The following is a 14,584-nucleotide window of genomic DNA, read 5'->3' on the forward strand; positions in this document are numbered from 1 at the left end:
TCAGGGAAGAATCTGTAATGACATGATGGCTTGACATGCAGGAGATTCAGGAGCGCTTCGGTCATTGAGAAAGCCACCTAACAAAGCAATGGGCAATTTTCAACCTCAACAATCCAGTAAGAAGTCGAAAATGTCATTAGAGGGAAGAAATCGCAAACAAAAATCAGACTCGTAGAAAAATGTCATTAAAGGGAAGAAATAGCAAACAGAATCAGACTCCCCCACATACAAGTCTTCAATTCAATCACAAATAGAATCAGACAAGTAAAACATAAACTTAATTCAATTGTGCTCAATGTTCTACATAGAGACATGCCACGAGATTCCAGGAAGATGATTGATGACTTGGCATTTCTTAGTCAGCTCGAGATTGGCCTGCTCGAGATGAGAGGATGATGCCTACAATAAGACCATAAAGGGCAAGCGCTTCGGCAAAGATGAGAATAAGAATCATGCCCACAAACAGCTTCGGCTGCTGTGCATTGGCCCTGCAGGTAACAAGAACAGACAAAGTTGTTAGATGGCGCGTAAAACCATATTCTTCAACAGTTACGACTTAACAATTGGTTTCGCCATATTTCATAAAAAATAAAAAATAAAGAGTTTCATACATTTTAACGACTAAATACCCATATATGGCTAAGGGCACAGACTTCTAGATTTAAAAGTTTGAAGTAACAGACAAAACATGACAATGTTAAAAAGTAATCTGGGTATGTCATGGTACGGTGATGCTTTCACAACATGTAGGCAAATTTAGATTGATTCAAATCAAATGAATATGACCAAATATAGTTAATGATAACTTTAAACAAACCCCAAAAAAGAGGAGGATCCATCACTGAGGGGTCAGAAAAGCAGTTATTTGGTCAGCTATTGACAGAAAAAGCTTGCGTCTGTTCCTCCCATTATATAAGTCGGTCCTGTCTCCCTCCCGATCTAACATGGTAGTTTTCATCATAGGGGTTTTCTATGTATAGGTTGAGCCATTAACAAGAAGCCAATCCATTTAGAACTCATTTGACTACTCAGTACACCTAAATTCAAAGAATGAAACTGATTGCCAAAATGAAACTCCACATACCAGATTGAATGATCAAGAATCACAAATAAGAGTGTAGGAGACTCCACACAGCAAATGGAAGAAGAAACAAGAATGTAAGCAAGCTCGACAAGCCTCTAGTCATGCACTAGAGATCACACAATTCCCCTCAATGCTACTGATGTATCTCTGATTTGTGCTAAGAAATATCACAAATCTGTTTTATCATGTAGACTTGTATATTCTATGTACTAAATAAGGAGAGGAATACAAGGTTTCTTCCTTTTAAGGGGACGTTTGGATTGTAAGTTCCTTAAGGTAAGCTACTTATGCCGTAAGTAGCTTATCTTGATTTCTACTTATTAAACTGCAGTGATTAACTTTAAATAAAAAAGCTACTTATAATTGATCATAAACCAAACTCACTAATCTCAAATAAGTTACTTATCTACTGCTGTAACTAGAAAAAGTAACTTATTTGGTGGTATCCAAACGGGCCCTAAAAGAACACTAGCACAATCTCTGACTTTTTAAAAAATAAGAAAACCTATCAAAGAGGAAATACTAAAAGCAAGTATTTTTCTAACAAAGAAACAAGAAAGGATACTGCTCTTTTGTTAGGCTGCCATGTATGATCAAGTGGGTCCCCATCTGGTTATCTTCTTGTGCACATGTGTGGATCATGAACATGACGGATGGGGTGTGATAGCATTACTATAGATAAAGAGCGTCCTTTGCTCAGCATTATAACATAGAACTTTGGCACGACTCCACATTGATGGTGCTCACATGCATGTGATGAACTCCCACTTCTCCTCACCGTAAAAGCAAAATACCATACCCCATGCATTGAAAATGATATCGTAAACACTCTAGATATATGAAGTTCCATTGTTGCTGCTCGTGCTACCTACGACCAAGGTATTCAATAACGGTACGGTTATGATGCGGGCCATAATGGCCTTTTAAAAAGATAAAAATAAAAATGAAAATACATGTATCAGCCCCATAATGGCCATTATAGGGCCGTTACATGCCATTTTTCCGTAACAGTCATCAAGGCCCCATAATGTTTAAAAGTTGCCACCGTTATTGTTACGTAACCATTTTTGAGTACCTTGCCTGTAACTCACACTAACCCCCCTACATAACTCCCTAACATCACCATCGCCAACTTCATCACTAGTGCTATTATCATCTTTCCTCATATCCGCATGTCGTTGTTCAATGTTTTTTTTTTTTCCTTTTCTTTTCTTTATCAGCCTTCTTGTAAACAACATCTTAAACTCTCTACATACTTCATTGGGAAATTTGTGCATCCCCGTGTCTCCCCAAACACATGGCCTAAAGCTCCTTAAACCATTCGTGAACTAATCATAAAGTTGATGGATTTTTTTTATTGAATGTCCCATATTGTGAACTGATTCGCCTACAATGTTACCTCCTCTTCTAGAACTCACTCATCAGGAATCTCAAGTCTCCTTACTGAAAGTGCCCACAAAGCTCATGTGATGAACTCCAACATTTCTTTGCCCTAAAAGCATAACCCTATAACTTATGCATCAAGAAGGATCTCATAAATTCTCCAAATCCACAAAGTTGCTGCTGCTCATACTACATACAACTCACAATAAGCCCCATCCGCAACTAACATCTCCACCTTCAACTCACACTCCAGATATACGAAGTTCCATTGTTGCTGCTTGTACTACCTACAACCAAGGTATTCAACAATGGTCATCATGGCCTCTTTTTATTTATTATTTTTTATTTAAAAAAAAAAAAACATGTATCAGCCCCATAATGGCCATTACAGGGCCATTTATCCGTAACAGTCGTTACAGTCCCATAACATGTAACGGTTGCCACTGTTACTGTTATGAAACCGTTTTTTAGTACCTTGCCTACATAACTCACACTAAGCCCCCTACATAACTCTCTAACATCACCATCACCATCTTCATCACTAGTGCTATCATCATCTTTGCTCTTTTTATTTTTTTAACTTTTAATTTTTATTTTATCAACCTTCTTGTAAACAACATCTTAAACTCACTACACTTCATTTAGTTGATGGATTTATTTTTTTATTTTTTATTTTTCAAAATTTTAAATTATTGAATGGTCCCATATCGTGAACTGATTAGTCTACAATGTCACCTCCTCTTTCTAGAACTCACCCTTAAGGAATCTCAAGTCTCCTTATTGATAGTGCCCTGCTCATGAAGCTCACGTGATGAACTCAACATTTCCTTGCCCTAAAAGCATAATCCTATACCATAAGCATTGAGAAGGATCTCATAAATCCTTCAAATCTACGAAGTTGTTGCTGCTCGTACTACCTACAACTCACAATAAGCCCCGTCCACAGGTAAAATCTCCACTTCATCACTAGTGCTATCATCATCTTTCCTCATCACTGCATGTTGTTGTTCAATTTTTTATTTATTTTTCTTTATCGACCTTATTTAGAAACAAACATTAAACTCGTTATGTACTTCTTTTGGAATAATTGTGCATCCCATGTCTCCCCAAACACATGCCCTAAATGCTCCTTAACCTAGTAAGCCCTTCATCAATAATCTTTTAACAATATTTACACTTCACTATATGCCTACTCTCATCTACCCTTTACCCATGCAACCAACCAACATCTTCATCACCCCTTCTGCATCTTCATTACTTCACTAATAATTATAAAACACAGCAATAGTAGTAGGAAATTACCATCTTCTGTATATTCCTCGAAGAATAACGGAATAAGTTTATAACAACTTTTCAACATCATAATCATCAACTAAGCGGGTTTGGCTACCCGAATCATGTTCTACTCCACCTTTTCAAGGACCATATCAACTATTAAACCATAAGTTATCAAGTCTCTTTCTTATTCCGTAAATGCTCTTTAAACTTAGTAATCCCTTCTATTGGGATATCTGTGCATCCCCATCTCCCCAAACACGTCTTAAATGCGCTTCAAACCTAGTAATCCCTTCATCAATAATCTTCTAACAACATTCACACTTCACTTTATGCCTACTCCTATATACCCTTTCCCAACACCTTTGTCACCCATTTGTATCTTCATAACTTTACTAACAATCATCAAACACAACAATAGAAGCTGACAATAGCTGTCTTTTGCAGAATTAACAGCCATTTCTAAATATAAAAAATTTAAGTGACTACTTCCCAAAGAATCCAACCAAATAAGTTAAGTCTTTTTCGTACTACCTCCTCCCATGTCGTTTTGGGCTTCCAACCTGCTCTTTTAGACCTTAGAGCCCTCAACTTGAACCAACTCACTCCTAACCAATAGTTTTGGTCTCTGTTGAGCATGGACAAACCATCTAAAAGTCTATTTTCCTCATTTTATTGGTGATGCTCCTAATTTCCCTTGAATGCATTCATTTTGAATTCTATCCTTGTCTTCCCACTCAGCCATCTCAACATCATCATTACAGCCACACTCATCCCGTGAAAATGCTTCCCAACATTTTGTCCTATAAATCATACAAAATTTTCCCTTTGGCTTGATTGACACGCAACTATCACATAATACTCAAATGCAATATCCACTTCTTCCAACAGCTTGAATTCTATGAGTAACATCCTTTCCATCTCTTAGGTTCCATGAATTGTCAACTAAAGATATCTCAAATGGTCATTGTTTAATAAGATAATATTTAAATATTTTTCAAAAGCCTATAAATCCAATTTCTGGCATGGAATCATGCAAAAAGGCTTTAAAACTAATCAAATTAACAATATTCAGTTAATAGGTTTTTTAAAATAATAAAATATGAATTTTTAATAAGTTTTGAAAAATCTATAAAATCAGTCAAATCAAAAGTTCTACTTCTAATAGCTACACATCTTTAGCAAGATATCCTAAAGAATAAAAAAAACTAGTTAAAATTGAGTATTTCTAATTTTTTTTTTTAAAAAAATTATCAAGATTTCATGAATTTTAACTTCACATCTTCCACAGGTATATCTCTGATTTCAAGAAAATTTACAGATCTGCATAGATCTAGGCTCAAAACATGATTTAAACAAAAACATACAAAGAAGAATTATTAAAGCATGGCCAAGACAAAATTAGGAATGGAATAGCATGTCAAGAACAGAAAACTATTCTCCAAATAAATTTCCATCGAAATATCAATAGCACACATAGAAATCTACTACAATGCATGTATGTATCTCCAGAGAATCGATACAAACCCTAATCAATCTCAACCATAAACTAGAAAATTTTCATCCCTTGATTATTTCACAACGTTCCCTGACAATTACTCCGCATTTTGGATACACCATACTAAGAAAAGACTCCTCAAACCTACTTAAAATCAACCATAATTGAGTTTCTAAAATAGTGTCCCTATAGGCATCAACACACACACACACACACACACACACACACACACGCATGCACACCCCACACACTCACGCTGGTGGAATTTCACCACCTATGGATACTCGAACCCTTGACCGGGTGTTGAAACTCCTGTGAGTCTACCACCCGAGCAAGATAGTGTCACTGCAATGCATTGCCATTGCGATATTGCAGTGCATCGTAAAAATTGCTAATGTGTCCAAATCTCTTACATGATTTGCTGCAGCCCAACCCAGCCAATCGCATGGGTTGTGATTAGCCCTTGGACTGCACCAAATGCGAACCAAGCCCATCCACACTTATTTGGCCTCTTGCACATTGCCCAGTGCCCTGGCAAGAGGCATGCACCTAGCACCTAACTGCAAATGCAGCAAGGATGAAAAGGTAAGGCAGCAACTTAAATAAAGATGTTTCGGTGAACTTAAAGAACAATTAATGGTGGGAATTATATAAGGGGAGTAATGTAAATCCTCTTAAAAACAGATTCACATATATTTTCGATCATAACTTGAGGTTCATGGAAAGACAATTCGTCGACCAGAATTGCTCAGGGAAGGCTACAATGATGATGGTTTCTCCTACTAGTGTTCTAATAATTTTTTTGCTGCTGAATTGATCTTCCTCAGGTGAAGTGTGAGGGATTGCAATCAAAGATGATGATTTCTCCTACCAGTGTTCTAATTAATTTCTTGCTGTTGAATTGATCATCTTCTGGTGAGATGTGAGAGATTGCAATAAAAGATTATTATCTTCGAAATCTACATGTCCAAAATATAATTTCAAGAGATTCCAACATGCCAAAATGCATCGTTGAAGAATTTAAACAGAAGCTCTTGTAAATATAAAGATCTAAGTTCTCATCCATTTTTCCAGAATTCCACATCCATGTCTGAGTAATACTAATATAAAAAATCTAATCAACGAAAGGAGTACAGCGGTTTCTCAGCAGGCTTCTTGAATGTCATCACGGAACAAAAAATCCTACAGATCTAGCCATCAATACGAAGATGAGCTGAAAACAATCGTCCAGATTTCAAGACATACATATGGATATGACGATGTGCTCTAATCAACAGGAGTTTTGAAACATGGCCCGTCCAAGGTGGGGACTACTAGATAAACGGTCCGGATCACCCTAAGATCTCAAAATCCGTACCAATTACAAAGATAATTGAGAGAGAGAGAGAGAGAGAGAGAGAGAGAGAGAGAGAGAGAGATCATTACCGGACTCCGGCATCACCAACGATCCCGATCGCCATTCCAGCTGACAATCCAGCGAGGCCACAGGCAAGGCCAGATGACAGGTGGGCGTATCCGTCGAAAAGATAATACGACTTCGCCTTAGGATTGATCCCAGTGCTTATGATCACAGCAATGATCAGACCGTAGATTCCAAGAACCCCAGCCATAACAACGGGCACGATCGATTTCATCACGAGCTCTGGTCGCATCACGCCCATCGACGCGACGCCGACGCCGCTCTTCGCCGTACCGTAGGCGGCCCCCATGCCTGCAGGAAAGAAAAGAGAGAGATGAGATCGTGGCCATTAAAAAGAGGAGACGGGATAGATCGGGAGGATATGGTATTTTTACAGGAGAAGACGAGGGCCGCTGCAGCGCCGAGGAAGCCGAAGAAAGGGGCAGTTTCGTCACCGCTAAAAGTGGAGGACATTTTCGGAAGAGATTTTTTGGAAACCCTAGAATTTCAGTTTCTACACCGACTGCTGCTTCTAGTTTTTTGGGTGTTTGGAGGAGAAGGTTGAGAAAGAGAAGATTGAAAAAAGATTAAATCGGAGGAAGTGATTGTGATTGTGGATGATTTGGGCTTGAGTTACGAAAATGGCCACAGACTAATGAGGATTTACGAGATCGTGGCATCGTGCGAGGTTTGTCGGGATGCGGTATTATAGGTCTGGTGATCTGCGGACTATCGAAAAATCTTAGTTCGCAGATGACATTGGGTGGCCGCTTTGGGCCCACGTTGCTGAGGGGTTTCTTCTGCACCCGAGAATTCGGTGGATGGGCCAATCTTGATTTATGTAACTCACATCCACTCCGTTTATCCGTTTTGAAAGCTTATTTTATGATTATAAAAATTAAGCAGATCCAATTCACAGGTGGACCACACCATAGGAAACAGTGGTGATTGACCATTAAAAACTTCTTGTGGGACGAAGGTTTTGGATCAAGCTGATACTTGAGTGGTCCCTTTATCCATGTCTTTGTGACCTTATCAATAGGTTGGATGGTAAATAAACATTCCGGTGGCCCCTAAGAAGCATTTTAATGGCAAGTATTTAATCACTATTGTTTATGTGGTGTGGTGTACCTAAGATTGGATCTGCTTCATTTTTTGCACCATAAACTTAAAATGACGTGTAAAAACTGATGGATGGCATAGATTTAAGTAATATAGATAAAGGTGGGCCCCACAGTCAGGGATACACCAGCCTGGATCCACTGAAGTAGTTTAGATATACGATGAATCAAAATTAGGCTTCTTGGTGTATGTGTGATTGTCGAGTAATCAGAGGATTGTTCAAGGAATCTGATTATGAGATTGTGGCTCTCATAAATAAAAATAAAAATTAGGCTTGTTTAATTAACTGACTATCAGATTAGTCAATATTTATTGCATGGTTAGATATGAAAAATAATGATTGTCCAGTAATTAGATATTAGGATTTTTCAGCAGATTTGGTATTTGCATTATAATTTTGCAAGGTAAGTTTCACATTTAAAATGATTTAACGTTGCTACATGCTAGCCCTACAATTTTTGGGCATAGATGCCTCGAGCATCATAGGTAAAATTATCTTAATTAGAAATTATAAAACTTAATAAAAAAGTGGCATGTGCAAGTGTCAATGATGAAAATGATAAAAACATGGTTTTATTTGGAGAAATATTTACTTTGCACTACTGGCTGCAGCATTTACATTTAGCCATGTTTGCTATGGGCAATCTGAGTCCTCATGCATTTTACTTTGCTATAGCACAAAATAATCTCTCTTTTAATAATGTTGCATCAATATGTGTTGATATAATGACTGATAGTGGAAAGATCCAAACCATTTATGTAATCTACCACTCTATTGATCGCCCATGTATTAATTATCTTCAATACAAAACAAAATCTTAATAGGTAGGATATACGATTTAGCTTTATGGAAACCCAAAATTTAAAAAAAATGATTAAGAACCTCAATGCAACAGCTTGGAATACATACGTCAGGCAATTCTACAAAAGAAATAGACCACACCACTTGTACAAGACAATGATATATTGTTAGAGATAATAGTATGAAAAATATTCAAACAATAATAAATTAGCGTATCTGTTTGAACAGTCACAAAGGTAATAACTCAGCCATTTGATGAATATGATTTCTTACTGGAACTGGATGCATACATAGTTACTTTCTTTTACATAGTTCATATGTATTTAAGTATTTTCTAATGGTACAACAGATTCCTAATGCCATACCCAACATACAATTGTTGAGTGTACAACTTCGACAACATGCATAGGTCATTAAAAACCCATCTCCAAAACAACATGATGAGCATTGGAATGCTATTAAGTAGATTTTCAGGTATCTTGAGGCACAATCAATATTAGGATCATATTTGGAGGACATGTAGCTATAGGTGGAATTGTAAGATACGTTGATTCGGATTATGCATGTGATATGGATAACAGAAGGTCCACTACAAGATATATTTTCAAATTAACAAGTGGATCGATATATTTGATATCTACGCTATAGTTTATGATAGCATTGTCTATAACCGAAGCGGAATATATGACTGTGACAGAGGTGTTAAAGGATACATTATGGTTGAAAGATCTAATAGGAGAACTTGGGCTGAAGCAGGAGATGATTCGATTGCATTGCAATAATCAAAATGTATGAATCAGGTGTATCACGTAAGAACCAAGTATATTGACGTGAGGTTCCACAAGACATAGGAACTCATTACTTTAAGAGAGATTCAGTTTTAGAAAATTCACACGGACGAGAATGTTGTGGACATGTTGACGAAGCCAGTGACCACAAGCAAGTTCAAGCACTGCTCGGGCTTGATCAATCTCTCCAGTCATTAATGAGATCGAGCACCCTTGCACAGGGGTACAGATGGAGATGCATTTTAAGTGGATAATGTAAGAAGTGGTCTACACTCAAGGAGGAGGTTACACGGGAGATTTTTAGTGTAACTTCGCAGAATACAAGTCAAGGTGGAGATCGTTATGTGGATGCTTTGGATTTTGCCAATCTTCTAGGTAGAGAAGTCTTGTCTCGGTTCGACCAGTGCCTTTTTCGGTCCAATCGAAATAAGGGTGAATCTTAGCGCGCACGTTGTGAAGATTTACACATTTTCAGTTCGATCGAAGAGTGTGAGTCAGTTTGATTTGGTTCGATTGAATGTCCCATTCGGTCCAGCCGACGGGTTAGCAAATTAGCGAAAATCAAGGTATTTAAGTCTGATTGCGATTAAGGCTTAACACGGATGTGTGTTTTCTCTCTAAGGGCAATGGTTTGTAAGGTGAGGGGGTTTTACATACTTGTAAGAGATTAAGAATGAATTTTCTCAAGGGGCTAGGATTTTTTACTAGGTGTGCATCGCAAGGGAAAATTGATTTCGTTTGTAATTGAAGAAGGTGAGTGGTGTAAACTCTAAGATTTTTTATTATTTTTTTAAATTGTAGTGGACACTTTGTGCCGTGATTTTTTATGCAAAAGTTTTCCGTGTTAAATATTATGTGTCCTGTATTTGCTTACTTGATTATTTGGTTATTTTGTTTATAGTGATTGTTCTATATCTTCGTTGAACATGCTTTCACAAAGCGCATTGGTTTAACGTTAGTGTTACATCTAAATTTCTAATGCCTAAGGTTAATCTAGGTTTGTTATAGCTGAGATTATATCATAGTTGTGTGAGATAAGAGCCAGAACTCCAACAATAGCTACTACATAACGGCTTCTGCTATAGTACCTTAGGAATAGAGTAAATATATTCAATCTTAAGTTTTAGGATCATGATCAATTAAGTTTCAATTTAGATGATTATATCAATCCGGTTACACCTTGCAGACCATCCACCTTGATCTTTTGTTCTGATAGACATATCAAGTATTTATCTTTCTTTCTCATTTTTTTTTAAAAATTAATTGTTACTATGTCGGTTGTAATGAACTATATATTTAAACATCAATAAAATCATAATGATTTAGCCAGATTTTATTTATTTGTACATTTTTATTCATTTGAGAGACATAAACTTAAAAATTGGTGAAAGAAAAAGTTAGTTCGTAAAATTATGCCTATTGTTATAAGGTAAAAAGAACTCATTCGGAAGGCTAACCCCTACTTTTTCACAAATGGTATGAATGGAGTGCAAACTGGTGGTAGAGAGGATAACTAAATATGTGTCCAATCTCTCATCTGTCCATCTTAATGTAGGGGACACCATTAACTCAATTAAAATATCTAAGTTGAGCATACTGGCATGCCGACTCATTTTATGCACACGCGAACAATCAATTTAGGTCTCACTCACATGTGTGGCATTGTTTAATTGAATTAGCAACAATAGTATCTATAATTTCAATGGTCTAATTTGAATTACCTGGAACCGCATTCAACATTTCTCCATTATCTCCAACGGCTTATGGGACAACCATAACTCTTTGAGTAAGTGTTAAAAATGAAAATTATCCAATAATCCTATTCAACAAACAAGTGCACTCACTTAGCAACAATGAGATCCACATCGTAGTCAGTTTAATTTGAGCTGTTTTGTGCCATGTGTGTAATTCCTAAGTGCCTGCATATCAAGCATCATAGACAGCCGGAGTATCAAATAACTCATTTGTAAAATACCTTACCCGGCATATGAAGTCTAAGATGAGGTAATTTTTTCCTATAGGCGCAACCTTCTATACACTTTCTTTTTTATAGTCGGAACAATATAGACTTTACTTGTACGAACGTTGTCCAAAACTCTCCCAATACTTGAAAAAATTACTTGCGCCGTCTACTGTGCTAAGTTTTCTAAAGATGAATTGAGAAAGAAAGACCTTCTGCGGGGAGAAATACTCTGGATAGTGTAATGGACGATGCACAGGCACTTAAAAATTGCATAAATGAAACTGTCTAAATTATGGTACTTCGTATAGATGTAAAATGGACCAAAAAAAAAGCTTATTAGATTATCTGACTATCGGATTGATGGACAGTTATTGGATGGTTAGAAATGAAGAATATCCAACGGTCCTGTTTCAACAAATCAGAGGTTAGGACTGTTCAACCAATCTGATCTTCAGATTGTAACTTGGAAACAGTTGGTTTCACAATCTATGCAGTTTTATTTTAGTTGATATGTATAATGTGTATAATTTAGGAGTGCCTGAGTATCAAGCGTCATACGAAACCTGAGTACCATATAACTCTTCCGGCGTAACCTGTGGTTGGTGGCTCGTTTTCACATGCGGAGTGATACTCCTCGGATGCCTTGGGAATTTCTAGCGGTCTCAAGCTAGAGGACCCACAGTGAATTTTATGAGAAATCCACTCCGTCCATCTGTTTTTCCAGCTCATGTTTGGACATATCTCAGCCATACGATAGGAAAAAAAAGGGCACTGAATGCTCACCGTTGAAATATTCACGTGGCTGGCCTGTGCGGAGCTCGGGACAAGTTGGGTAGTAGCGGACAGTAGGCACTCTCTCCGTACTTTTTCCTACCTATGGAAATCGGACGTACTTAGTAAACTCTGCTGGGCCCACCGTAAATGTATATAGTTTATTCACGCCGTCCATCCGTTTTTTCAGATCATTTTAAGGGTTGAGCCCAAAATTGAAGCATATCCAAAGCTCAAGTGGACCACACCATAGGAAACAGTGAGAATACTAATTTCCACCGTTGAAACCTTCCTATGGCCCACAGTGATGTTTATTTGTCATCCAATCTGATCGTACGATTACAAAGACATGGATGAAGGGAAAACACGAATATCAGCTTTGATCCGAAACTTCTGTGGCATCCAAGAATTTTTCAACGGTAGACTTTTAATTCACAATGTTTCTGTACTGTGGTCCACCTGAGATTTGTATATGTTTATTTTTAAGGTCAAGCACTAAAATTATCCGATAAAATGGATGGACGGAGTGGATAAAGTATATAAATCACGGTGGGCCCCACAGAGTTTACACAGTACGCTGCTCTGTACGCAATCCGCTTCCTCGCGTGGCTCACTTATAGTCTTGGATGTGTGGGTAGATTTCTCACAAACATCACAGTGGGCCCCACCTAGCTTCTGACCGCGGCAGCTGCGCTGGAGGTGATTCGGCACCGAGCACTGTGGGGCCCACTATGCCGTATATTTTATATCCACGCTGTCAATAATTTCTTTAATGCATGAGCTTAAAAATAAGGGGCGTGGATTAGCTACTTGAGTAGCGAGAAAGTGACGCCACCAAGGTCCGTGGCCCCACGCTGATGTATGTTTTGCATCCACGCCGTCCATCTATTTGGAGATATCATTTTGGGGCAAGATCCAGAGAATGAGTTAAATCCAAAGCTCCAGTGGACCCTAGCACAGAAAACAGTGGGGACAGTGACGCCCACCATTAAAAACTTCATAAGGCGACAAAAGTTTTAGATCAAGCTTTTATTTGTAATTCCATTTTTTGATGTCTTTTTTCAGTTTTCAACAGGCCTTAGGATAGTTTTAAGGGTGGAAATCACTCTCCCACCGTTTTCTGTGGTGGGATCTACTACAACATTTTATCATGGATTCGTAGACGGTGTGAATACAAGATATGTATTATAGTGGAGCTTACAGAACTTGGTGACGTCGCTTCAGTAGCTAATCTCACTACTCATCCTGTTAGTAGCTAATTCGCGTCCAAAAATAAGCGTATTCATTCAAGAAACACAAGAAACAATTGGGATTAAACACTGACTGTTAAAAACTTATTGGGATTAAACGCTGACCATTAAAAACTTCTACGGGCCACAGAAGTTTTGTATCAAGCGATATATATGTTTTCCCTTCATCTACCACAGCAGTGTGACCAAATAAACATCAGTGATTGGATCTACATGCTTGGCCCTCAAAGCAATCACGGCTTTTTACCATCTTCCACATTACGTGACCGAGGCTAGCCATTTTTAGCCACCGATTTAAAGGGCCACGATTAGCTACTAACATTGTCCCATCTTGATCTGTGGCCCGTCCGTTATAGGTTCTACTACATGGTCAGTCCAAATAAATCACCTTATTACATCCGCTTCTTTCAAGTGGGAGCTCATTGCCCAGTTGCCTGTAGCTACTGAACGGTGCCGGCTCCATCATGACGTAGGGTTTTATCCACGCTGTCTGTCCATTTTTCCATCTCATTCAATGGTCCAATAATCGAAGAGTTTATAACCCAATAACGGTAGAAATTTTAGGGCATTCCGTCACCAAAGGTGGTCCCCATCCGGTTAATGGTTTGGATTAGCGAAATATGGGACCCACATGTAGAGAATCGGGCGCCTCGCGGAACAATACTTTTCGAATTACAAGAGATCCACATACGTTAATACTCTCAGTAGGGCCATGGTTTACTAATCCAGACGGTTGTAATGAAAGAAATAAAATAAAATAAAATAAAAGGTGGATGATAAGAGAAATCGATAATCCCAAAAATATACCATACTCCATCTCTTCTGCACCAATCTGCTTGCATTTTCCATTTGAGTGTGGACCATTGCTGCTTTTCTCATCTTAACCATCCATTTATAGTATATAAATTGAAACTTTATCCATTGAAGATTTCTTTGCATGCCCATTCACCGTGGCGAACGGTCTGGATCACGCGAACAAGAACCCCACTTGCACATCTGAAAAATCAAGAATAAACTCCCGCGGGATTAACAAACATGATAACTACACACCATCAAGGTAATAGATAGCTCGCGGCACATGTACGAGAGATCAGGACCATTCAACAGGTGAGCACATCCATAAATGATATTACAGGAAAATCTGGCCACTAAGATCCACAGATGGGACACCCCTATACCAAAAGTAAGATAATCAACGGTCGATACTCATCTCTGCGTCCAACGCTTTATGCATGGCATCTGAAGGAGG

At 38.1% G+C, this 14,584-nt stretch overlaps 1 protein-coding gene across 1 annotated transcript; it reads right to left on the reverse strand.

The window, feature by feature from the left end:
• Positions 1-172: 172 nt before the first annotated feature.
• On the reverse strand, positions 173-7,228 carry LOC131234693 (V-type proton ATPase 16 kDa proteolipid subunit). The gene is made up of 3 exons (XM_058231624.1): positions 7,035-7,228; positions 6,666-6,951; positions 173-488 (listed from the first exon to the last, which is right to left on the reverse strand). The coding sequence occupies exons 1-3, from the start codon at positions 7,111-7,113 to the stop codon at positions 356-358; spliced, it is 498 nt and encodes a 165-aa protein (XP_058087607.1). The 5' UTR covers positions 7,114-7,228; the 3' UTR covers positions 173-355.
• Positions 7,229-14,584: the final 7,356 nt, after the last annotated feature.

This window comes from Magnolia sinica, chromosome 19 (genome assembly GCF_029962835.1).
Source record: "Magnolia sinica isolate HGM2019 chromosome 19, MsV1, whole genome shotgun sequence".
Taxonomy (NCBI): Eukaryota; Viridiplantae; Streptophyta; class Magnoliopsida; order Magnoliales; family Magnoliaceae; genus Magnolia; species Magnolia sinica.